This window comes from Colobus angolensis, unplaced genomic scaffold, assembly GCF_000951035.1.
Source record: "Colobus angolensis palliatus isolate OR3802 unplaced genomic scaffold, Cang.pa_1.0 Scaffold206, whole genome shotgun sequence".
In the NCBI taxonomy this organism is placed as follows: domain Eukaryota; kingdom Metazoa; phylum Chordata; class Mammalia; order Primates; family Cercopithecidae; genus Colobus; species Colobus angolensis.
This window is the reverse complement of record NW_012115222.1, coordinates 5,230,221-5,242,409: the sequence shown is the minus strand read 5'-3', so window position 1 is coordinate 5,242,409 and position 12,189 is coordinate 5,230,221. Positions and strand designations below refer to the sequence as shown.

Sequence of the window (12,189 nt, the reverse complement as noted above, 5' to 3'; positions counted from 1 at the left end):
TGCTTTTCCTTCTTTTTTTTTTTTTTTTTTTTTTGCTATTTACCAGTTAATTAGCTGCTCCAAAAGTAAGGCATCCTAAACATTCAGGAAACCACAGTAGTTTATCATGCTATCCTAGTTTTAAAATCAAAGGTATAGATAGGTGTTTTTTAATCAAATGTATTAAGGTATAATTTACATAAAAGGTAATCATTTTAAGTGAACTATTCCATGAGATTTCACAAATGCATATGTGCTTTTAACTCAATCACAATAATAAAGACATAAAAAATTTCCATCATACTGATAAGTTTCCTCATGCATCTTTGCAGTCCTGAGCAAATACTGGTCTGCTTTCTGTCATTATGTATTTCCCTTTCTTTGAATTTTTTTTTTCAGCCCAGAGGTCTTTTATTTTTTTTTTAATACCTATTATGCCATGAATTCACAGGGAATAGATTCCAGCAGCTCAGGCATCTTCCCACTGGTTCTCACAAAGTGTGCTTCTCTGGGTGGAGCAGGCTGGCACTTCAGTTGAACTCAGGTACCTTTCTCTTTGGCTTCTTTCTTTTTCTGATCATTTTCCTTCACGTGTTTCAGGAAGCTATCTCGGCTCTTAGAGTGCTTAATGTGCTCAAAACACACATTAATTCTCTTGGCAAGAATCTTGCCCTTAACTTGTTTGTTTACAGCAATGCCAGCAGCATGCTGGGTAACATTGTAGACTCTTCCAGTTTTGCCATGGTAACACTTGTGGGGCATTCCTTTTTGAATAGTAGCCATTCCCTTGATGTCTACAATATCACCTTTCTTATAGATTCACATATACTTGGCCAAAGGAACAACTCTATGTTTTCTAAAAGGCCTAGAGAACATATATCGGGTGCCTCTCCTCTTTCCCTTTGTGTTCGTCATTTTGGCGAATTACTGGAAGATGGCGGTTCCAGCTGAAAGGAAAACTGAATTTTTCTTAATAGGCTTTATTTTTCAGAGCAGTTTCAGATTTTCAGCAAAGTTGAGCAAAAGGAAGAGAGTTCCTGTGTATACCTTGTTCCCCCCGCACACACAACCTGCCCCACTATCAATATCTGGCACCAGAGTGGTACACTCGTTACAACCGGTGAACCTATATTAACACATCATTGTCATCCAAAGTCCATAGTTTACATCAGAGTTGACTCTCGGTGTTGTCCATTATAGGAGTTTGGACAAATGACATGTAGCCACCATTATAGTATAATACAGAAGAGTTTCAATGCCCTAAGAATTCTATGCTCTGCCTCTCCGTTAATACTTGGGAACCACTAGGAATTTTTAATGGAATTTTATTGTTTATTTATTTATTTATTTTTGGGTCAGATTCTCGCTCTGTTGCCACGGCTGGAGTGTGGTGGCACGATCTCAGCTCACTGCAACCTCTGCCTCCTGGGTTCAAACGATTCTCCTGCCTCAGCCTCCCAAGTAGCTGAGACAACAGACCTGCACCACCATGCCTTGCTAATTTTTGCATTTTTAGTAGAGATGGAGTTTTGCTATATTGGCCAGGCTGGTCTCGAAAGCTTAACCTCAGGTGATCTGCCCACTTCAGCCTCCCAAAGCGCTGGGATTACAGGCGTGAGCCATCGTGCTTGGCCTCTCAATGGAATTTTAAAGTGGAATAATATACTATGCATTATTTTGTGTCTGCTTTTATCACTCAACCTATTTTTGAGATCCATGCATGTTACTGTTATTGTGTGTGTTAGCAATTTACTTCTTTTTTTTTTTGAAACAGAGTCTCGTTCTGTCACCCAGGCTGGAGTGCAGTGGCGTGATCTCAGCTCACTACAACCTCTGCCTCCCAGGTTCAAGCAATTCTCCTGCCTCAGCCTCCTGAGTAGCTGGGATTACAGGCACACGCCACCACGCCTGGCTAATTTTTGTATTTTTAGTAGAGATGGGGTTTCACCATGTTGGTCAGGTTTGTCTTGAATTCCTGACTTTGTGATCTGTCCGCCTTGGCCTCCCAAAGTGCTGGGATTACAGGCATGAGCCACCTCGCCCGGCCAGCAATTTACTTCTTTATATTGCTGAGTAGTATTTTATTGTAGGATTTTCTATATACAAGACCATGCCATCTGTGAATAGAGATAATTTTACTTCTTCCTCTCCAATCTGTATGCTTTTTATTTCTTTTTCTTGTCTAATTGCTCTGGCTAGAACCTCCAGTACAATTTGAATAAAAGTGTCAAGAATAAATATCCTTATCATGCTCCTGATTGTAGGGAGAAAAAGATCTATTCTTTCGCCATAAAAATTGATGACTCTAGTTGTGAGTTTTTCATAGACAGCCTAAACAGGTTGAGGAAAATCCCTTCTATTCCAAGTTTTTTTTAGAGTGTTTATCATGACAGGGTGTTAATTTGTCAAATGATTTTTCTGTGTCTATTGAGATGACTCTGTGTCTTGTTTTTTCATTCTATTAATATTATGTATTATACTGATAGATTTTTCATATTTTAAAATAACATTGGATTCCTGGGATAAATCTTACCTTGGTCATAGTGTCTGATCTTTTTATATGTTGCCAGACTCCATTTGTTAGTATTTATTTGAGGATTTTGTATCTATATTCATTAGTGATATTCGTCTAGGTTTTCTTTTCTTGTGATGTCTTTGCTTTTGGATTCAGAGTAATATATTGTCTCACAGAATGAGTTCGGAAATTGTTACCTTTTATTTTCTGCAAGAGTTTTTGAAGAATTAATGTTGATTCTTCTTTAAACGTGTGTCACAATTCACCAGTGAAGACATCTAGTCCTTGACTTTCCTTTGTGAGTAGTTTTTTATTTGCTAATTCAATCTACTTAACTTGTTATAGAGCCAGTCAGAATTTATGTTTCTGCTTGAATCATTTTTGGTAGGTTGTGTCTTACTAGGCATCTGCTCATTTATTCTAGGTTATCTAATTTGTTGGGTTGAGTTATTTATACTATTCCTTTGTAATACTTTTTATTTCAGTGTAGGTTTTTATGTGGATGTAAGTTTTCAAATTAATTGGGTAATTAATCCTACCAAGTAGGATTGCAACTGCTGAGTCCTATGGTTAAACTATGTTTCGCTTTATAAGAAACTGCCAAACAATGCTCTAAAGAGCCAGTACCATTTTGCATTTTAACCAGCAAAGAATGAGAGTTCCTTTGCTCAACATTCTCAGTAGCAATTAATATTATCAGCCTTTTTTTTATTTAGCCATTCCTAACAGGTATGTAATGGCATCTCATTGCTGTTTTAATTTGCAATTTACTAATGACAAATGAGGTTGAGCATCTCTTTATATGTTTTTTTGCTGTCTGTGTATCTTCTTCGGTAAGGTGTCTATTCAGATCTTTGCCCATTTTTAATTGGGTTGTTTGTTATGTTTGAGTTTTATGAGCTCTTTGTATATTTTAGATACAAGTCTATCACATATATATTTTGCAAATATTTTCTCCTAATCTGTGGCTAGTTTTTTCTTTCTCTTAATAGTGTATTTTTCAGAGCAGTTTTCAATTTTAACAAAGTCCAACTTACCACTTTTTTCTCTCACAGAACATACAATATTGTTGTGGCACCTAAAAACCGACTGCCAAACACAAGAGTATCTATAATTTCCTACAAGTCTTATGGTTTTGAGTTTTATGTTTTGGTTTATGGACCACTTTGAGTTAATTTTTGTGAAAGGTCTGTATCTAGGTTCACGTTTTTGGATATAGATATTAAATTATTCCAGCACCATTTGTTGAAGAGACTATCCTTTCTCTATTACATTTCTTTCACCCTTTGTCAAGTCAGTCTACTCTATGTGTGGATCCTATGGACTCTCTAATCTGGACTATATAAGGACTCTATTTATGGACTCTATTTCCTTCCACTGATCTATATGTCTCTTCCATTAATCTATTCTTTCACCTATACCATACTCTTTTGATTACTACAGCTTCATAGTAAGTCTTAAAATAGAGTAGTAGTAGTCCTTCAACTTTTTGGCTATTCTAGGTTTCCTGCCTTTCCACATGAGTTTTAGAAACAGTTTGTCAATCTCTACAAAATATTTTGCTATGAATTTCACTGGGATTGCACTGGATCTACAGATCAAGTTGGGAAGAACTGACATTTTTTAAATATTGGGTTTTCCAATCCAAGAACATAAGATATCTCTCCATTTATTGTCATCAGTGTATTGTAGCTTTCTGCATTATAGGTCCTATATTTTGTTAGGTATATACCTAAGTATTTCACATTTTTGGTTCTATTGTCAATAATTTTTAAAATTTAAAATAGATTGTTCATTGCTGGTTTATAAAAAAGCAGTTGATTTTTGAATATTAACCTTGCTTCCTGTAAACTTGCTATACTCATTTATCAGTTTCAGGAGTTTTGTTCCTTTTTGATTCTTTGGGATTTTCTACATAGACAATTATGTCATCTGCAAATATAGTTTTATTTCTTCTTTTCCAGTCTGCAGACCTTTTGTTTCTTTTTCTTGTCTTATTGCATTATTTAGAACTTCTAGTATGAAGGTGAATAGGAGTGGTAAGAAATTGTTAATCTTCCTGGAGAACCAAACCCTTTATCATCATGAAATGTCCCTTTTTATCCCTGATAATTGTCCTAGTTCTTAAAGCTGCTTCATCTGAAATTAATATAGCCACACTAGCTTTTTATTAATTAGCATGAGCATGAAATATCTTTCTCCATCCCTTTACTTTGAACATATCTGAATATTTATAAAGTGGGTTTCTTACAGATCACATATAGTTGGGTATTGTTTTCTTAAATCCATTTTCATAATCTCTGCTTTTTTTATTTAGACCATTTACATTTAAAGTTATTTTGACATAATTAACATTTACCATATTGTAGCTGGTTTCTATTAATACAGAGGTTGCACCTATCTTTTGTTTCCTTTTTCCCTCCTTTTCTGCCTCTTCTAGTGTTTTGGTTGCTTTTTGGGTTTTTTGTTTTGTTTTGTTTTTTTGTTTTTGTTTTTGTTTTTTTTTGAGACACAGTCTTATTCTGTCACCCAGGCTGGAGTGCAGTGGCATGATCTCAGCTCACTGCAACCTCCACCTCACAGGTTCAAATGATTCTCGTGTCTCAGCCTCCTGAGTAGCTGGGCATGCACCGCCACACCTGGCTAATTTTTATATTTCTAGTAGAGATGGAGTTTTGCCATGCTGGTCAGGGTGGTCTGGACTCCTGACCTCAGGTGATCCGCCCACCTTGGCCTCCTAAAATGCTGGATTACAGGTATGAGCCACCACACCCAGCCCTGCCTCTTCTAGTTTTAATTTAGCATTTTATTTTGTTTCATTGTGTCTACTCTCTTAAATCAATTATACTTCCTTTTTAAAAAAAAAAAAAATAGTATTTGCCCGAGAGATTGCAACATATATTCTTAACTAATTTATGTCCACTTTCAAATAACACTAAACTACTTCACATGTCATGAAGATACCATATAACAGAGTATTCCAATTCTATCCTCCCATCTTCTATGATATTATTTCATTTATTTCAGTAATCCACAAGCTTTAGTTACCTAATGAATCATTACTACTATTATGTTAAATAGCTATCTTTTAGATCAATCAACAATAAGAAAAATAGAGGCTGGACACAGTGGCTCACACCCATAATCTCAGCACTTTGGAGGTCGAGGTGGGAGCATCACTTGAGCCCAGGAGTTTGAAATCAGCCAGGGCAATATAGTGAGACCCTGTCTCCACAAAAATAAAAATAAATAAATTAGCCAGGCATGGTGGCACACACCTGTGATTCCAGCTACTCAGGAGACTGAAATGAGAGGATCATAAAAGTTTCAGAGATTGAGGCTGCAGTGAGCCATGATCACGTTAATGCACTCAAGCCTGGGTGACAGGGCAAGACCCTGTCGCAGAAAAATAAATAAATAAAATAATAATAAAATAATTTATGTTACCTTTATTCCTTTTCTCACATTGTTCCTTACTATATGCAGACACGAGTTTTTGTCATTTTTCTTCTCCCTGAAGAACTTCCTTTAACCTTTCTTGCAGAACAGGCCTACTAATGATAAACTCTCAGTTTTGTTTGTTTTGTTTTGTCTGAGCAAGTATTTCTTGCTCATATTTGAAGAATAATTTCACTAGATACAGAATTCTAGTTTGGTGGTTCTTTCAACATTTTGAATATTTCTCTCCCCTCTCATCTTATTTTCATAGTTCCTTCTGAGAAATTCTTGTTCACTATAGTAGGTAATGTGGGTTATTTCCTTTGGCTTCCTTCAAGATATTTTTTCTTTATTTGTAGCTTTATGCAGTTTAAATATGATATGCCTAGGTGTTGATTCTTTGATATTTATCCTGTTTGGTGTTCTCTGAGCTTTGTGGATCTGTGGTTTTGTGTCTGTATTTAATTTTGGAAAATTCTCATCATTATTAATTCAAGTATTTCTTCTGATCCATTTGCTCTTTTTCTTCTTCTTCTGGTATTTCAGTTACAAATATGTTAACACCTTTTGAAACTGTCCCACGGTTCTTGAATGTTCTCTTCAGTTTCTTTCATTCTTTTTTCTTTGCATTTCAGTTTGGGAAGTTTCTATCTGACGAATCTTTAAACTCATTAATTCTTTCTTCCCACAATAATAGATCATGTATCCCAGTTATTGATGAATTTTAAATTCTCTGACTGATGAATTCCAAAATCATACCTGAGTCTCTTTGTGATATTTGCTTTGTTTCTCTGAACTGGTTTTTTCTTGCTTTTAGCATGCTTTATAATTTCTGTTGAAAGCCAAACATGACAAGTCAGGTAACAGAACAGGTTAAAAGGCCTTTAGTGTGAGGTTTTATATTAATCTGGCCAGGTTGTATTTAATGTATACTATAGCTGTAAGCGTCAGAAGATTCAAATTCCTCTAGTTTCCTTGTTTTTGTCCCCCATCTTGTCTTTGTGCTTTTCCTTCTTTTTTTTTTTTTTTTTTTTGTGACGGAGTTTCGCTCTTGTTGCCCAGGCTGCAGTTCAATGGTGAGATCTCGGCTCACTGCAACCTCCGCCTCCCAGGTTCAAGCAATTCTCCTGCCTCAGCCTCCTGAGTAACTGGGATTACAGGCATGCACCACCACGCCCGGCTAATTTTGTGTTTTTAGTAGTGACGGGGTTTTCCACGTTGAGGCTGGTCTCAAACTCCTGACCTCAGGTGATCCTCCCACCTCGGCCTCCCAATGCTGGGATTACAGGCGTGAGCCAGCACACCAGGCCTATGCTGCTGCTGCTTCTTTTATTTTTTCCTTTTAAGAGACAGGGTCAAACAACAACAACAACAACAAAGAGACAGGGTCTTGCTCTGTTGCCCAGGCTGGAATGCAGTAGCATGATCAATGCTTACTGCAGCCTCAAACTCTTTGGCTCAAGTGATCCTCCTGCCTCAGCCTCCCAAGTAGTTGAGACTACAGGTACATGCCACCACATTTCTAGCTAAATTTTAAAAATCTGTTTGTTTATTGTAAAGATGGGACCTCAATATGCTGCCCAAGGCTGGTCTCAAACTCTTGGCCTCAAGTGATCCTCCTACCTTGTCCTCCCAAAGTGCTGGGATTACATGTGTGAGCCACCATATCCAGCCTGTCTTTATGCTTCTTTTAAAAACTGTTCTGTAGACAGACTCTGTCTATGTCTTGCTACTCTTTTAGCTATAATCCAATTATCTTATTTGGTTCACATATTATATATAGAGGAGGTCTACTTCTTCCTTTCTTATGCTTTGGCCAAAATCAAAAGAGTTAAAATGAAAGATAAGGAAGGAAATGGATTAATGAGTTCTTTTGGTCAAAAAAAAAAACAATGATTTTAGTGAATTCAGCTAATACAAACATAATTTTCCAATACTGATAATTGTACCTTGTGCTTACTTCATAAATTAGACATCTAATTTTATACTTCACTTTAATCAGAACATATACCACAAAATAAGTGCTATGATAAAATAACCATGTAAATTTTGCTTCTATTTGAAATAGAGCAAATTATTACCGGAGGCGTAAATCTTCCCACATTTTCAATAATCCACAGAGCATGACTATCTCATAGTATTTTTTCCAGCATTCAACAGCCTCTGCTGCAGATGGATCTTCTTTAATATTGCTCTGATACTCAACGAGTTCGACACGTTTGTTTTTATATTTCTCCAAAGTTTTTTTAAAACGTTGTGCAATAGGACCAGGTATTGTTCCATCCTGTATATCACACCACCTGAAAATTATCAACATAATTACAATGTTTATTTTTTCTAACGTGTGGCATAAGTTTATAAACTATACTTACAAATTAATTCTTTCTTCAATAAGTGCAGCATAATTCTCACAACTTTCTTCATCATCCCAGTCTCTCCAAAGAAAGTCATAAAAAAACCTACAATAAACCAAATTAAGATGACAATAATCAAAAAGAGCCACTACTGATTTAGAGCTAAACAGATATTCTGATGTCAGAATTCTCTACCTCAATCTTAATTCTTAAGCAAAATATTTTAAAATGACCTTTGAGTCAACTAAAATAAAAGGTAAAACTTTAAAAATTAGATGACTTGCATTCTATTTTAGGTTATGGTAAATGAGATAATGAGTGGGACTGTAAAATTCCGTTTCTAAATTTTATAGATTTTGGCTATCATTTGCTCAAAAAATAAATAATATGTAAGATACTACCAAATGTGTATGGGGGGAAAACATTAGAAAAACAAAAACATGCCAAAAAAAATTCCGTATTTTGTTTGTGGATAGCTTCCCTCAAATTGTATCAACTTATAAGAAGCAATCATAATGTGAATGATGATATCTAGTATTTGTAATGCCTTTAAATTTGAGAAATGAATGCTAATAAATTTAAGATGCTTAAATATGAATAGAAGTTAATGTTACTTATTTCAATAATTCTTTTAAATTTTATTTTTATAAAATTTAAGATTAAAACATTGCAAACTTTTCATTACCTATATATAATGTTTCTGCAAGAAAATGTTTTTACTAAAAATTACCAATACAATTGTTAATTTAAAATGGACAAATTTAATCCAGCAGTAGTGAATGAAGATTAAATCACTAAATGCTTATAAAGTGATTATATGAGCAAAACTTTTACATTAACTTTTGGATATGATAAATTTAACTTTCAAAAGTAAAGGCCCTAATACCTGACAACTTCCAAGGCCAAAGCAATATCATGTATATCAGTATCTTGTCCCTCAACAGGATACACTTCCAAAAGAGGCACACTGTGTTCCAGTTCCTCCAAAATGTCATCAACCAAATCTCTTGGAATATTTGCGATGTTGGAAGAAAAGGGCTCAGCAACAGAAACAGTAACTTTGAAACGAGATGATGAGTCTTGGTATGGTTCACAAGTTACCTAAGATAAATATCATAAGAGATGTAGTTACAAATACTAGTAAGCCACAGGATTTCTTTCTCATATATGAGCTCATTATAAAGTTTCTTCTTTTAAGTTTATGACTTCTTCAACAATCAACATATAGAATAATTATAGATCAGTATTAAATATACTATCAATAGTTTTTCAAACCCTACTTCTTAAACACATTTTTTTCAGTTTCATGAAAGGAATTCTGTATCTCCTACATTATTTGTTTCTAAGATTGAGTTGCCAGACTTTGAGATTTCATAAAACAGTGTGTATGTATATATATATATATGGCAGGGTCTTACTGTGTTGCTCAGGCTAGCGTGCAGTGGCTATTCACAGGTGTAATCATTGCACACTCATCCTCGAAGTCCTCAGCTCAAGCCATTCTCTTACCTCAGCCTCCTGAGGACCTGGGACTTCAGGAACATGCCACTGTGCCCAGCTAATATTATCGAAAAATTTTTGAACACATTTTGCCATAAAAGCATGTTAAATATAATAAATCATAATTATAAGCTTCCAGTGGGCATCTAGCACATAGTAAGCACTGAATAAAGTAGCAAAATAATAAAAATGACAATGATAATAACAAAAAAACAAATAAACAAAATACCAAACAAAGAGCATGCTGAAAAAAAAAAAAGAATGCCCTGCTATCTGTATTACGCCATTGGTGGAAGAATGGCTATTCAAACATCAAAAAAAAAAAAAAACAGAAAAGACATAAAGAGTAAAATTCTTTTTTTTTTCCAAAATTGAGATTTTATTGGTCAAGGATCAGTACAGACATTTCAATTTGTACACAATTCTTAACATACGTAACGAAAATCTAAAAAGCCACTTATTGTAATTCTTTTTAAAAATTATTCCAGTGACTTTCCAGCTTAAAATTTGGAAGCAAATTTTCCTTAAGAGGCTATCAAGTACCAGTATCTTCACATGTTGGTCAGCTGTTACATACGGGCCACCAGTTCACAACTGAATAGCACCTACACTACATATTCAAATTTGTAAACTTTCACAGCACAGTAACAAAGTTATTAGGAAAACAGGACTAACAACCAAAGATGCTAGAGAGTGCACACAATTCTGACAGGGAGAGCCATGATCAAAGAGTGGTTTTCTTTAGGAAAAAATTCTACTAAACAACATGGGAATAGAAATAATTAAAAATGTTGAAGACAATAAATGCAGGACTGACTCCATTTTGCCATTTAATATGCTTCGTATTATAGGATATAAAAACTAACCTCCCACCTGTGGAATGTTAAGCTGACACCCGAGACAGTCAAAGCCTCCCATAATTCAATATCCCACACTACTTTCTGGTTGTATCAAAAAATAAACAACCAGCAAATGATTCTACCTCTTAAAAAAAAGCATTTACACTTAAAAAGTGGGATGAGGTGGGATTCCCTCCTTCTTAAAAATGTTTCTAGAGCTACTAAAAAATTGGCATTTACAAAATAGTTGATAAAAATATTCTTCTGGATTGCACAAGAAGGGAGACAGGGACCACTGGTAAGACATGCTGTATGGTATTAATCAGACTTGGCTTCTTTCTCTCCTGCTTCATGAGAGGCTGGACTCTCCTCAGTTTTCGTTTCCCTGTTTTCTGCAGGTAAATCTTCTTTGGTTTCTTGGTTAGCCACTTCAGCCTGTTTCCCTTTGCTCCCCTTTTCCCTTTTGTTTGCACATTTTTGTCTGAAGATTTATCTTTCGCTGCTGCCTTTTACGGCTTCACTTCCACTTTTGCAGGAGGTTTAGCAGACAACCGCGCCGATCTCCTCTTGGGCTCTTCTTTGACGGCCCCTTCGGCAGAGCTGACCATCCTCTTGGGCATCCTGGCGGCAGGGAGGGCGCCTGCCGGGTGCCTGCAGGCCGCGGGGCGCCCAGAGCCTTCGCGAAACTGGACTGCCTGGCCGCTGCCACTCCTGCCTCCCGAGCTGCTGAGAGCCACCAAGAGTAAAATTCTTAAGTTGATTTAGCTTCATGAACAACATGCTATATTGTTTATTCATCTTATTTCACCATAGTATGGTGATACTTCCCTGCACTTGTCTGAAAATCAGTGCTTCAGAACCAAAGTTGATAGTTTTTTAAAAATTTAATAAATTACATATTAATACAAATTTCAAAATGTTGGCACAAATTAGTGTTAACACAAACACTTCCAAAATCTGTTCTGAAAATTTTCAAGTACAGCCAATGAAATTCTCTATTTTTTGGTAGAGTTATGTCAAAAAAAATTTTAAGTATCAGCAAGTGTTACCTCACCAGTACCTAAAACAATAATCATTTAAATACAGGAAATATTTTCAAATCACTAACCAAACTTTGAAATACAAAGTTTATAATTAATTAAATATAAATTCTATTCTTCAAAGCAGTTATGGGACAGAAGAAAACTTAGAAAATAGAATAACAATTTAAAACTGGGTGTTTGAAGATAATAAATGACCTGCAATCCATATTTGTGACAAGACAAAAATATATTTCCAAAGAATCATTATGAAATATGATACTGAGCTTTATATTTTAATATTTTAGTTCTCTCTCTCTCTCTCTTTTTTTTTTTTTTTTTAAGAAACAGGGTTTTACTCTGCTGCCTAGGCTAAAGTGCATTGGCATGATCATAGCTCACTGCAGCCTCGAACTCCTGGGCTCAAGCAATCCTCTCCACTCAGCCTCCCAATTAGTTAGGACTACCTGTGCCACCACACTTAGTTTTTTTTTCTTTTTTTTTTTTTTTTGTTACAGACAGGGTCTCACTACGCTGCCTAGACT

The 12,189-nt window shown here is 35.4% G+C and overlaps 1 protein-coding gene across 1 annotated transcript in view; it reads right to left on the bottom strand.

The window, feature by feature from the left end:
* The window catches only part of SHCBP1L (SHC SH2-domain binding protein 1-like), a 48,706-nt gene that overhangs the window by 25,787 nt on the left and 10,730 nt on the right, over positions 1-12,189 (bottom strand). The window contains exons 3-5 of the mRNA XM_011942107.1: positions 9,173-9,387; positions 8,305-8,391; positions 8,014-8,232 (exon numbers count right to left, since the gene is read on the bottom strand). Coding sequence (XP_011797497.1) covers positions 8,014-8,232; positions 8,305-8,391; positions 9,173-9,387 — 521 coding nt within the window. The remainder of the gene's footprint in view (positions 1-8,013; positions 8,233-8,304; positions 8,392-9,172; positions 9,388-12,189) is intronic.